The sequence below is a fragment of the Rhamphochromis longiceps genome, linkage group LG5, assembly GCF_057381845.1.
Source record: "Rhamphochromis longiceps isolate RC_006_pf linkage group LG5, R_longiceps_female_GT1.1, whole genome shotgun sequence".
In the NCBI taxonomy this organism is placed as follows: Eukaryota; Metazoa; Chordata; class Actinopteri; order Cichliformes; family Cichlidae; genus Rhamphochromis; species Rhamphochromis longiceps.
Window position 1 is genome coordinate 27,479,509 of NC_140561.1, and position 14,186 is coordinate 27,493,694.

At 40.4% G+C, this 14,186-nt stretch overlaps 2 protein-coding genes across 4 annotated transcripts in view; both read left to right on the forward strand.

Annotated features, from left to right (window-relative positions):
• Positions 1-543: 543 nt before the first annotated feature.
• Positions 544-7,372, forward strand: LOC146670215 (kelch-like protein 10). Its single transcript, XM_085407977.1, has 5 exons — positions 544-689; positions 4,224-4,713; positions 5,172-5,783; positions 6,283-6,432; positions 7,014-7,372. Exons 1-5 carry the CDS (start codon positions 544-546, stop codon positions 7,365-7,367), a joined length of 1,752 nt encoding a protein of 583 aa, XP_085264103.1. The 3' UTR covers positions 7,368-7,372.
• A 2,404-nt stretch (positions 7,373-9,776) lies between these two features.
• appl1 (adaptor protein, phosphotyrosine interaction, PH domain and leucine zipper containing 1) overlaps positions 9,777-14,186 on the forward strand; it is a 31,184-nt gene continuing 26,774 nt past the window's right edge. For 2 of the 3 annotated variants that reach the window (XM_085407042.1, XM_085407044.1), the window contains exons 1-5: positions 9,777-9,956; positions 11,352-11,450; positions 11,552-11,611; positions 13,662-13,733; positions 13,880-13,967. In XM_085407042.1, coding sequence (XP_085263168.1) covers positions 9,903-9,956; positions 11,352-11,450; positions 11,552-11,611; positions 13,662-13,733; positions 13,880-13,967 — 373 coding nt within the window. In that variant the 5' untranslated portion in view covers positions 9,777-9,902. The remainder of the gene's footprint in view (positions 9,957-11,351; positions 11,451-11,551; positions 11,612-13,661; positions 13,734-13,879; positions 13,968-14,186) is intronic. The other variant, XM_085407045.1, reaches the window with a different exon arrangement.

Here is a 14,186-nt window from a genome sequence, read left to right on the forward strand (position 1 = left end):
CATTTCTGTTAGTTAGGTCAGTATTTGTGAGTGAAAAGATTTTCAAAGTTCAGAATAGGTATTACTTTTAAAGATTGGCTGTGTGACAGGCAAAAAGTGTCAAATGTAGGAGACTGCAGACAGGATTAAACTAGCAACACAGACACCTCAGTATCAGTAAAAATTCACTAGAACAAAATGTTTTTTCTGAAGTTTTTTTCCCCTTACTTCCCTTAAAAATGTTTTCCTGTTTACTTTAAATGGAATGTAGTTTAGTTTGAAAAGTACACTGTTTTGTTTCAGTTAGTCCTCATCATTCTTCTAGGTTTTTTTTAATTATTATTTTTTAAATGGATGTAAATTAGTTAGTGATGTAACACATTTTGATGATTTTCTGTGATCTCATATTGTAACATTCTAAAACTCACAGGCTCACACTTCCAACTGAAAAAAAAAAACACTTCATAGATTTATTTTACTAAGCTGACCTGGTTACCAATAGACATGTCGAAGAAGACAGAACAGGGAAAAACTTGCACAGACTTAAATTTTCACAGAAGAGAAATGGAGAAAAAGATGAGCGACTCGGTATGCACAGCCCTGAACAAATTCCATCTGGATGGAAAACTGTGTGATGTGGTGCTCGTAGTGGACAATGTTATGTTTGACGCCCACAAGATCATCCTCAGTAGCTGCAGCTCATACTTTTGGTGAGTAGGTTATCTCAGCAGGAACAAAGTATCAGCAAGAAACTCCGTGAGTAACCAAATTCAAAGGTACATAATGTCTCTGATTGTGAAAACTAATACAAAATACAGTTTAAGTCATAATTTTCAAGTCCTTCTTTCTATTTAGAAGAGGGGTCTCAAACTTAAATGAGCTGTGGGCACTGTCACCTCCCTGGATGGCTGCTTCCGTAGTGCAAAAAGTAGTGCAAAAAAACAAACAAGAAAAAACCCACAAATATTTCCAAAAATGTAGTGTTTTGTTTGTTTTTTTAAATTTGAAATATTGTGTAACAAAAAAAACACCTAAAAACGTGAACTGAAATGTTTTTCTCTCACTCTTAATTAACTAAAGTCTTTCATTAAACTACCAAATAAACAAATTGGTACTCTCTTTCTGGCCAGACATGTGGCAGGACTTCTGCAATAGTTTTGTTCGTGTTTAACAAAATAAAAATGCAGACATAAGCATTCACATTAGCTTTTAACTGCTAGTGAAGATTGTTTTCTTTACAAAAACTCTCTCACTGAACTAACACAGCCAATCCCTCAACATGTATCTATTCTCTGCTCATATTGCCTTCATATTAAATAATGATTTGCTTTTTAAAGAACTTATTTTAACATTGCACTCAACAACAAACAAATCCTCCCTAACAAAAAAAGTAACTTCAAGGGCCAAACTGCATTATATTTCTTCACATCAATATACGAACCACAAGTAGGGGTGACGTAGGCCGCAAGTGGCCCGCAGGCCACGAGGTTGAGACCCCTGATTTAGAAATTTGTTTTGGTCAGCCTTTCTTGGTTGTTTGACCTTCACTATACCGACTGTGGTATGTGTGACAACATAAGTTCCTCAAGGCTTACGATTAATGGGAGTATTTGTTGTGGTATTACAACATGTGGTATGGGAAAGAATCCTGGTCCAACAGATTACACAGTATGGCATGTTGAAACTTGAAGTCAGCACTGCAAAAAGTCTACCTTAAAACCATGATGGAGACAACTTTTGTCTTGCAGCAAAACGTCTACAAAAATTTGCATGATCATAGAAGTGTTAAATGTCCTTGTAATATCTTTTTAACCAAATTAAATTTCCATTTTATCAAGAAAAAAGTATTTATTCAAAGCATATATATATATATATATATATATATACACTCAACAAAAATATAAACGCAACACCTTTGTTACTGCTCCCATTCCCCATGGGATGGACGTAGAGACCTAAAATTCATTCCAGATACACAATATAACCATCCCTCCCAAACAGTGGTCACAAATCAGTCCAAATGTGTGGTAGTGGGCACATCTGCCATATTGAGATAATCCATCCCACCTCACAGGTGTGCCACATCAGGATGCTGATCTGACATCATGAGTAGTGCACAGGTGTACCTCAGACTGCCCACAACAAAAGGCCACCCTGGAATGTGCAGTTTTGTCTCACAGCAAAATGCCACAGATGCCACAAGCAATGAGGGAGCGTGCAATTGGCATGCTGACAGCAGGAATGTCAACCAGATCTGTCGCCCGTGCATTGAATGTTCATTTCTCAACCATAAGCCGTCTCCACAGGCGTTTCAGAGAATATGGCAGCACATCCAACCGGCCTCACAACCGCAGACCTCGTGTAACCACACCAGCCCAGGACCTCCACATCCAGCAGGTTCACCTCCAAGATCGTCTGAGACCAGCCACCCAGACAGCTGCTGGAACAATTGGTTTGCACAACCAAACAATTTCTGCACAAACTGTCAGAAACCGTCTCAGGGACGCTCAACTGCATGCCCGTCGTCCTCATCGGGGTCTTGACCTGACTCCAGCTCGTCGCCGTAACAGACTTGTGTGGGCAAATGCTCACATTTGATGGCGTCTGGCACGTTGGAGAGGTGTGCGCTTCACGGATGAATCATGGTTCACATTGTTCAGGGCAGATGGCAGCTGAGAATGTCCCAGTTCTTGCATGGCCAGCATACTCACCGGACATGTCACCCATTGAGCATGTTCGGGATGTGCTTGACCGGCGTATACCACAGCGTGTACCAGTTCCCACGAATATCCAACAACCTCGCACAGCCATTGAAGTGGAGTGGACCAACATTCCACAGGCCACAATTGACAATCTGATAGACTCCATGCGACGATGTGTTGCACTGCATGAGGCAAATGGTGGTCACACCAGATACTGACCGGTTCTGGGTGCCCAGACCCCCAATAGCGCAAAAAACTGCACATTCCAGGGTGGCCTTTTGTTGTGGGCAGTCTGAGGTACACCTGTGCACTACTCATGATGTCAGATCAGCATCCTGATGTGGCACACCTGTGAGGTGGGATGGATTATCTCAATATGGCAGATGTGCCCACTACCACACATTTGGACTGATTTGTGACCACTGTTTGGGAGGGATGGTTATATTGTGTATCTGGAATGAATTTTAGGTCTCTACGTCCATCCCATGGGGAATGGGAGCAGTAACAAAGGTGTTGCGTTTATATTTTTGTTGAGTGTATATATATATATATATATATATTTTTTTTTTTGAATATGTATCCAGGAGCACCTGAAATTTTACTCATGCAAAGCCAAAGGGCACTTTTTCCTGTTTATTTGCTTTTAACCCCCAAAACAAACTAAAACCAAACAAACTCGGTTTTTCATTTGTGAATATCTAGGGGTCCTTTGAGATTAAAAACCCCCCCAAAAAACAAAACAAAAAAACCCCACAGTCACATATACGTGTAAAAAGTCTTTTGTGCAGCCACCTTTTTTATTTGTGCACCACTTTGATGTAACCACACCTACAAGAAGAACCACCCTGGAAGTGGCGACACACTCACTGGAGGTTAATTGTGTGCAGATGCATCAGAGTGCAATACCCTAATAGTTCCCAGGATTGGTACATTTTTAACTGTCAGGACCTGTCGTGACCTTTTGCACCTTCTCCTGTTGGTAGGGTTGCAAATCTGTGTATCATTGAAGAACCAGCTAGAAATGGAGTTTGGTCAGAACAATAAATGACCATTAATATATCTGTGGGCACTTGAATTCCATCACATTTCTAAATCTGCTTTTACTCTGACTACAGGATATCTTCACATATTTAAGTAAGTGATAATTCCACTGAGTAAAGAAGAGAAACAAAAGTTTTTGTGTTCAGATATACTTAAGGTACCTAATGTGAAGGTTCTCATATTGCACAAACATAAACATTTTATTATTACACTGAATTTGTCCCTTGGATGAGTGATGAAATATTTCTCCCACTGAAAACGTTACGTCCAGATGAACAGAATCAACTTTTTTGGGATTTTCTTACTTGGATGATGCATGCATCAAGACATTATATTAGATTGCAGTTACTAATTCATTAATGTGTACATTAATATTTCAGCTGGAGAAAATGTTATTTACTTAAATGTAAGCTTTATTTTTAATACTAAAGCATAATCTAGTACTAAACTAATTTTATAAAATATACTTCCTGAAAACCTGATGTCCTCTAAATCCCACAGCACTCTCTTCACTGGAGCCTGGGCCACTCCGGAGAAGTGGATGTACACCATCCCCGGCGTGTCATCTGAGATGATGGCCGTCATCATCAATTACGCCTACACCAAATCTGTTCCTCTGACAGAGGATAATGTGGTGCCCATTTTAGCAGCTGCAGACCAGTTCTTGGTCCCGGGGATAATTCAGGCCTGCTGCTTCTTTCTGGAGGAACAGCTGTCTCCGGAGAACTGCATTGGCATCTGGAAGTTGGTGAACTTCTACTACTGCCCTGAACTGAGGAAAAAGGCCTTCTTCTACATCCTGCATCACTTTGAAGAAATCATCGGGACCACAGAGGAGCTGCTTGATTTCTCTGAGCAGCAGCTAGCCGCTGTACTTGAGAGCGATCACCTCAACGTGAAATGTGAAAACAGAGCATTTGAAGTCATCCTCTTGTGGATTGACCATATGCCTGACCAAAGACAAGGAAGTATCTCTGTGCTGCTGCCCAAGGTAACTTAACCACAAATCAACTGTAGCTGTAGTCAGCTTAATAAAACATGTAGTCCAGGCACCATAACTGGCCTGGTGACTTCATGTAATACCAGATAGTACCACATGATCGTAAAGTAAGTCAGCATAAAATGGGGTTACAGTTAAAAAGAAATGTCAAATGTTATAACAGCAGAATATTATATCTGAAAACATATCAACACATATGTTAAATTGCTCCCCACTAGTGGTTTAATTTGAATTACAATCTGTTTAGTCAGCAATTGGATCATTTTGTGTGAAAATCAGTGTGATTCCACAACGCACTTGTATTTTTTTTTACACTTAAAGGAAATTTTTTTTTAGAGGAGTGACTTTTTTTCATTGAGGTCATTATGAGATCACATTAGGCTACATGTGACTTAGTTAAAAATTAGCCTGACACCTTTGCCTTAACTCCTCATTCTTTATTTATCCAGGTACGTCTCACCTTGATGACCTCTGAATACTTCCAAAACAGCGTCATGAACAATGCCATGATAAAGAACAATGCTAAATGCATGTCCATCATCAATGAAGTAGTGGAGGTGTTTCAAGCTCGTGGTCTCAACAGACGTCCACAATTCATTTACAGTAGCTTGCTGAGCCGGCCACGTCTGCCTTCTTCCATCTTATTGGTCACTGGAGGCAAAAATCGCTCCACTGCACGATGCAGCTATGAGGCATATGATTACCGAACCAACAGCTGGGCCACTGTGGCCTGTGACATTCATCGTGCTCACCACGGAGCCGTTACGCTGGACGGCTTTGTCTACTTAATTGGTGGCTGCAACCGTGAAACTAACTTGAAAACTGTGCAAAGACTTGATCTCAGCAGCTCTACATGGCAACTTGTGACACCCATGTACAATGCCCGGTGCTATGTCAGCGTTGTTGTGCTGAATGGATGCATTTACGCCATGGGAGGCTTCAACGGACAAATTTCCCTGAGCAGTGTTGAGTGCTACAAGCCTGAGACTGACCAGTGGACCTTCGTGGCAAGAATGAATGCAAAGCGAGCTGCAGCCAGTGCCGCAGTTCTGCATGGAAAGGTAGGTGCAAGGAGACATGACTGAAAGCAGTGACCAAACTATGTTGTTTTCACTTCATTGTTCAGTCTAACAACATGTTTCTTTAAGCCAGACTATAGGAACAATTTAATGACTTTTCAGGCTCAGTGAATGGTGTAATATCATCCCAGAAGCAACCACTCCCATCAGAATAGAGATTTTTCTTTCATTTAGAGTACCATTCTATTGATTTGACACTTCTCTCCAAGGTGGACCCAAACAAAGCCACTATTAAAGAGATAACATACGCCCTTAAACTGTTTTCCAATTATTTTTCCTTGAATTTGTAACCTCTCTCTGTATGTCCTGTAAAAATGCAGTAATTGTTGATATTCCATTTCGTTTTCCGCTATTAGATAATATATCTTTATTCCTGAACCTGCCTACCAAACTCTGACTAGCTCTTCATGGATAATTAGCTACTTTCCCTTTCAGATGCTTCCTTTTACCGCAGGTTAATTTCTCTTAATCCTTTCTACAGGTTTATATCTGTGGGGGTTTCTATCAAACTTATAGCCTCCCTACAGCTGAATGCTACAATCCAGACACCAACGTGTGGACCACAATTGCTCCCATGATGTGCAGCCGAAGAGGCCTAGGAGTTATTGCTTACAAAAACCAGATATATGCAGTAAGTGTACCACAGTAATTTTATTGTACTCTAGAGTAACTTTGCAAGATTCACAGTTTAAAATAATTGTTATTTCTCTTAAACTGAGCCTCGGCACAGCTCCCAGTGCATTGCTTAGTAGTTAATGTAGATTGCATACATAAAATCATGAACTGTGCATAGCCAAACACTTACACAAGCTGAAAGAAACATACCACCATGAATCCGACTTTAGCATTATAGGGCATAGATTGCATGACATAAATCATCCACAGTCCCCCCACGGTAGTTGTCAAATCTAAAAACTATCCTGGTGCTTTGTTGTCTGTTGCATGTCTTCTTCTTCCTTTACTTCATGTTCCTTTCTCAGGAGCTTCATTTAGACTCTGGTCACTGGGGTTATGTCATTTAAAGTGCTGAAGGTTAGAACGTGAATACAGAGAAGTCATTCAGACTTACTAACAAATTTTTCCTAGTGGCCACTAGCAGCATTGCAGTGAGGAAAAAAATGTCCGAAAGAGTTGTATTTCATAGTTTTTTTTTTATTCAGTGGTACTTCTTTCTTCTGAAACTATGAACTCATGCCACTCTCCCACTCCCAGGTTGGTGGCACCATTAATGGGTACACCCCACTGCGTATTGTTGAGGCCTACAACACTATCACCAACAGATGGCGCGTCCTGCCATTTATGCATCACCCTCGCAGCCACTTTGGAATTGAAGTTGTGAATGACCAGCTCTTTGTGGTCGGAGGATATAATGGCTATCACCCTACGTGTTCTGTGGAGCGCTACGATGGGGAGGCTGGTTGGTGGTACAGGACCTCGGACTTTGCGGAGTCCCGCAGTGGCCTGAGCTGCTGCGTGCTACATGGATTCTACAGCTTGGCGGAGAATTTGTTCCCTCGTGGTCCCCTAATGCTGCCTAATGTGGATGAGGAAGGTGGAACCTTCTGACTTCAGCTTGCCTGTTATCATAGTAGCATTTTAATTAATTAATAATAAAAGTTTTTTTTTCATTATTATTACTTTATCTCTATATTTTTATGTTTTATGTGTATTGTATTATAGTATGATTTTGGTCAGATTTATATTAATATCATGGATAAGTATACATACATACAGTATATATATAAGGAGAAAGTGGGATAGTGAGGGAGCTGAAGAAAGTAGGCAGGACTACTGGGAGGCTGGTTATACAGCAAAAAGAGAAATAGCAAATGCACCTCTACCTCTAAAGCAGGGGTCTCAAACTTAAATGAGCTGTGGGCCAATGCTGGCACTGTCATCTCATTGGAGGGCCACTTTAGTACAAAAGAAACAAACAAGAAAATACCCACAAATATTTCCAAAAATGTAGTGTTTTGTTTGTTTGTTTTATATTTCAAATATTGTATAACAAGACAAAAATACAAACATGAGCAAAATTTTTTTTTCCTCACTCTTAACTAACTGAAGCCTTTCATTGAACTACCAAATAAACAAATTGCTACTCTCTTTCCTCTTTGCTATAATTTTGTTTGCATATAACAAAATAAAAATGCAGACATAAGTGTACACATTAGTTTTTGGCTACTAGTTAAAATTGTTTAACTCTCTCACTGAACTAACACAGCCAATCCCTCAACATGTTTGTACTCTCTGCTCATATTGCCTTTATATTAAATAATTATTTGCTTTCTAAATAACTTATTTTAACATGCCAATCAAAACACTAAAACAAATCCTCCCTAACAAAAAAGTTACTTCAAGGGCCAAACTGCATTATATTTCTTCACTTCAATATATGGGCTGCAAATAGAGGTGACGTGGGACACAAGTGGTGACACCCCTGCTCTAAAGGTTTATAGTAAGTGAAATCTGAGGCTGGACACTGAGGAAGGAGAAATAACTTGTATTGATTGGCTAGGAAGTGAAATCAAGCTGGAAAGGATTAATCAAGAATAGAATGGAAATGTACTACAAGTGAAGAGAATGTGTTGAGAGGATGGAAGGAGTACTCTGAGGACCTGATAAATGAAGAAAACGAGAGGGAGGAGAGGACGTGTTGGCTGAAAGTTAGTGGATCGGGAATTGCAGAGGATTAGTGAGGAGGTGAGGAGCTATGAAGAGAATGAAGAGTGCAAAGATTGGTCCAGATGACTGCTGAGGTAGCGTGATGTCTAGCTCTGAGGCCACTGATGTTTGCAATGGTGATCACAGTGGTCAACAGAAGATGTAGGTAGGAGTCTCCCTGGACTATGAGGTTTGCAGATGTCATTCTGAGAGTATGGAGAGGTTGGAAGAGAGCCTGGAGCAGTGGAGGTGTAAAAATTAAAGTCGGCAGAAACAAGACAGACTACATGAGTATGAATGAGAGGGAGAAAGGTTTAACAGTGAGGCCACAAGGACCAGAAGTAGTGAAGTTGGATAAGTCTAAATATCTGGGGTCAACTGTCCATAGTACGGAGACTGCACATAAGAGGTGAAGAAGACAAGCATGGAGTAGGTGGAGACAAGTGTCTGGGGTGATTTGTGGCAGAAAGATAGCATCAAAAGTGAATGGTTTGAAGGTAATAAGACCTGCGATGATGTACGGTTTGGAGATGGTGGCACTGACAAAAAAACAGGAGGAGGACCTGCAGGTGTTAAGATTTTCATTGGGGGTGAACAGGATGGACATGCTTAGGAATGAGTATTGTATGAGAGGGACAACGCAGAGTGTTTTGGAAACAAAGTTAGAGATGCAAGGCTAAGAGAGTTTTGATATGTGCAGCGGAGGGACAGTGGATATATTGGACAAAGGATGTTGAATACAGAGGTGCCAGGCTGGAGGAAAGGAGAAGGAGCACAGAGAAGATTCATGGATGTAGTTATGGAGGACCTGCAGAAGGTTGAAGATGTCCAGGATAGGATCAGATGGAGGCAGATGATCCACAGTAGCAACCGCTAAAAAAAAGCAGCTAAAAGAAGATTTATTATTCTGCTCATCATCATTATCATCATCATCATCATCATTTCTCAACAAACAATTATATTTGTAAACATGGTCATTTTATATGGTTTGTGGTAATAATTTTGGAAAGTTGAACATTTCAAAATTTAAATATCTGTTACAAAAATACTATTCGTAAAAAACGCGTTTTTAAAATATTGTACAAAATGTGGCGTCAGTAAATTTCTGAATAAGATTAAAAAATATTTCAACAGGAAACTCGCCGAAGTAGTTGCCATTACGGCTCTAACGTGTACGCGCTATCCCTGTATCACTGAACTGATGGTTAGAGCCAAAATGGCGAATATTCCTTTAAAAAATAAGCCAATCACATTGGCTTCATTTTCTTCTATCCAATCCAAAACCCCGTAGAGGGCGTGGCATGTGGAACCGGGAGGAGCTGTTTTGGGGTGTTGTGAATCCGTGTAGCCCAGAAATCCTGAGTGGGAGTTGTCGGACCGATTTGTTGTGTGTTTGTCTTGCGTTTCTCAGAGATTATCAACACGCCTGCAGCAGCTATGCCCGGGATAGAGAAGCTACCGATAGAGGAGACGCTGGAGGACAGCCCGCAGGTAACAGCTCTACTCCCCGAGGGCTTCAGCTAAAAGCTAATTCTAGCCACGTCTATAGCTAGGCTAACTGTCTTTGTAGACTGTTTGCCAACATCCATCGGAATGGTGCTAATCGCTAACGGCACAGCTAACCACAGCTTCTCAAGCGGGATACTTCAGCTATGCAGTGGGATCATAAACTGACTGCTTTATGGATCAGGTGATGGAAGCTTTCGCCAAGCTGCCAGATCCTAAAATGTCAGAGTTAGTGCTGGTTTGCACATAAATTAACGGTTAACCTGCAACTTCCGTAGCCACTAAGCTAATCATTCCTCCCTCTTCCCCAGTAATGGTTATCTGGTCAAACACCAGTGTTGTATTTCTGTTGGTGTCACACCGTGCCCAAAGCTTCAACCGCACTGCTGCAGATGGACAGAAAAACAACTCGAGCAGTGATGTTGTTTCCTGAAAATTTTAGGAATAACACCTGCTGTGACATCACGGATTGAGGTGTGGTCAAAGTGTATAAACTTACTTGGTTTGAAGCTGCACATACCCAGGATTTACTTACGTTAACTGTCAGAATAATCTGGGTATCAGCTCTCAAAGCACAGGGACATTCTTGCTGCTCTCAAGCACAAAAATCATTTGCAAGAGCGAAAAGAATTTGCATAACCGTTTTTTCAACCCTGAAAATGTAATGTGGCTATCTCATGTTTCTAAGAAATTATAAGAGCATTAAAATAAGGGAAACTAATTTTGACAAATGCCTGTACTCTGATGGACTGAAACTCAGACATATTCATAATACGAAGATAAAGTTTTGCATGACCTTATTAGATATGTTAAAGTTATAGAGTAGAAAAAAATCAGCTGACTCTATCAGGGTCGGGTGGGAACTTTTCAAGCTGGTATGACTCTGGAGTCTTTGCAAAATCTTTTAGTCTATATAACTAATGATTTATGCTTCATCCACTCCAGTCTCTTATTAACTCTCTCGGTGTACATTAGGCGTCAGCTCTGTTATATTTGTAATTTAACAGTGGGAGCTGGAGAGAAACCAGGTTACCGCAGCAGTAAAATCTGATTTACAGCAAGGTGAAATACATTCAGGATAATCACACAACAGGTTGCAACCATTCAGCTTTCAGGAAAACAGCCTGAGAGTGTGATTTATTTCTCACAGTGAGTAATGCCTTGAAAAAGACAGGGACCAGCAGGATGTTAAGACACACCTTGAGAGCAGCAGTAGTGCGTGCAGGTGTTTGATTTGCAGAAATGTATGCGGGTGAAGTTTTTGGCACTCGCATAGGAAATTTTCTGGGGGCAAGTAAGCTGAGTATGGTTTCACAAACGGATCATGTAGTTAAATCAGCTGCATGATGTTTGTTTGTTTTTGATGGTTTTTGTTTGCAGACACGGTCTCTGCTGGGAGTTTTTGAGGAGGACACTGCAGCCATCTCCAACTACTGCACACAACTGTATCAGGCCATGCAGAGGATTTATGATGCACAGGTACACACACATACACTCACTCACAAAAACACAAAATCAATAATGTGCTGCTGTTTGGATAGTGTGTGTCCAGCTCTTAGTGCTGCGGATTTGTCTTCCAGAATGAGCTGAGTGCTGCAACACACCTGACCTCCAGACTGCTGAAAGAATATGACAAACAGGTAGGAAATGCCATATTTGTCCCAACCACAGCACAAGTGTACACACTCAAACACTAGATTATTTTATTATTTTTATTATTATTACAAAGAAGTGCTGGACACTAAATATCTGAAAGCTTCACAAATGAATCACCCTTGAACCAACTGAGATCTCTCTGTGGACATTAAGCTTAGGATCAGGATTTTTTCATAGCCAGCCGGCAATATATAAATGACTAACTTTGTGTTGTGCATGGATTGTTTCACACATTCCCTTGGGGGAAGTTTGACTTGGCTGAGATACCTCACTATTAACTTCTAACTTGGCTAAACTTCATCAATCCTGTTTTATAATAATACATTTTATTTGTGAGCGCCTTTTTAAAACCCAAACTCACCATACAAAGCATAGAAGACAACTGGTAGTAAGGATAAAAATCAGCATTAGACAATAATTGGAGTTAGGGCTGTTCGATATAACGATATATATCGGATGACGATAAAAAAACGTCTATCGTTTCATTTCGTGGTGTCACAAAATAAACTGTTTAAGGCAATATTTTTTCATCGTTTTGATGGTCACTGTAGTGGCAATATTAATTTCTTAAAGTTCTCTCTTTCTCTTATATTTAATATAACCACACTACGGACGGACAAGCGCCTGTTTTTATGCGTTGTCGTTAGCAACAATGACGGTAACAGCATCGCGTGTCCGCTTGTTTATGTTCCACATAAACCTTTCACAATAAAGCTCAAGATCCTGTTGAGACTTTTCAAAATAAACTGAATCACGTGAAAGAGCAGATTATTTACGGATGAGAAGTAAAAAAGAGCCACCAGGTGCTAAAAAATAAACCTTAGACTCAAACGTCAGAACAGGCTTTTCCCCGCAGCACGCCGTGTAATAAATACTCACAAAGAAAACGGCGGCCTTTACAACTTATGTCTAAAAATGTATCGTTTCATGCATCGGTTAAAACACTCGACTCCAGCTACATGATGCGCAGCTGGAAACACTTCCCGCAAGACGAGCTGCCCGAGATTCACAGAATTTACAGAAAATGTTACATTTTTGTGATTTATATCGTTATCGGGACGATAGAATTCTTATTTCGGGATATGAGATTTTGGTCACATTGCACAGCCCTAATTGGAGTCACTTCTCTGGAGAATCGTTTGGGAGTTGAAAGAATTTGGACTGTTTTTAGTTCCCAGCGGTGCCTCACTATTTGACTGATTTTTGGAAATTAAGGAGGATTCATGCAATTCAAAATACTCCAGAAGCTGTCTGGCCCACTGCTACAGGCCATTCGATCCTTATACAACCGTTGCAAGAGCTTGGTCCGCATAGCCAGCAATAAGTCAGACTCATTCCTGGTGGGCGTTGGACTCTGCCAGGGCTACCCTTTGTCACTGATTCTTTTCATAATTTTTATGGACAGAATTTCTAGGTTGTAGGCAAGTGGCGAAAGGCTTCCACTTGGGCGGTCTCAGAATCTCGTCTCTTGAGTTGAGTTGAGTTTTCTAAAAGTTTTCTTAATTCTGCCATAGTTTCACTTGTGAGATTTCTTTTAAGCTACCCCCATTTCCCTAAGAATGCTCTGCTTTTTTGGAAGTCACTGTTCTGAAAAACATTTTTGGAGCCAGCTTTAAGTGGTCAATTGGGAGAACTGCAGGTTTTGGCACTGCTTGGTGTGGCTTCCCAGTCTTATCACACAAGCCACAGGCCTTGCTGTTATAACAGCCTATCTTCGTTATACCAATAGACCCTTAAAAAAGGGCAATAAAATACTAAATGTCAGCCTTGTAATACCATCCATTATACTTATCACCCTAACCGTAATACTGTAACAACGAGCCTCTTATCTGTTACTTCACACACATCTGCCTTTACCACACCTCTGTGAAATTTAGTCTGGCCATTCCTGTCTTCTAGAAACAGCTTTGGATCAGCATTATTCAGATTTTTTCTTTACCATAATAGAAAATATTAGCGGTTTTAATAACATCCAGAAATCTATGTGTTAATCTCAGCTGTGTAATGTTTCCTTATTGTTGCTGTTGTTTGCAGCGTTTTCCTCTCGGGGGTGATGATGAGGTGATGAGTTCTACTCTGCAACAGTTTGCAAAAGTCATAGATGAAGTGAGTTAGGTTTGCATGTTTTGATGTCCCAAACAGGCAAATTTGGTGCAAAATAAAAAGAATAAGAAAAACTTGTGTTATATTTGTGTTTGTTCATCTGATTCATGGTTAGGATTTTAACTTCCTCCTTCTCTTCCTCTTTCTAGCTCAGCTCCTGTCATGCTGTCTTGTCCACACAACTTGCTGATGCCATGATGTTCCCCATCACTCAGTTTAAAGAGCGAGACCTGAAGGGTAGAAAACACTTTAAGCTCTTTCACCCAGTTTTGAAACTGTTTTAGAGACGTTAATAATGTATAATGACAATTTTCAGTTTACTAGTTTGCCATCAACAGTGACACATAATGTAAACTAGAAAAATTTGCATTTCCTGCGAAAATGCAGTGTGGATGCTTAAAGCTGAAGCTGTATGCAAAAAGTAGCTGAAAAAGCTGAAAAGTTGCAGAAATTGTA

Excerpts from the sequence above, each read along its gene's own strand:
- LOC146670215 (XM_085407977.1), top strand. The coding sequence starts at position 544 with ATGGAGAAAAAGATGAGCGACTCGGTATGCACAGCCCTGAACAAATTC. Across the intron at positions 4,714-5,171 it reads TCTCTGTGCTGCTGCCCAAG|GTACGTCTCACCTTGATGAC; the intron begins GTAACTTAACCA and ends TTATTTATCCAG. Across the intron at positions 5,784-6,282 it reads CCGCAGTTCTGCATGGAAAG|GTTTATATCTGTGGGGGTTT; the intron begins GTAGGTGCAAGG and ends TCCTTTCTACAG.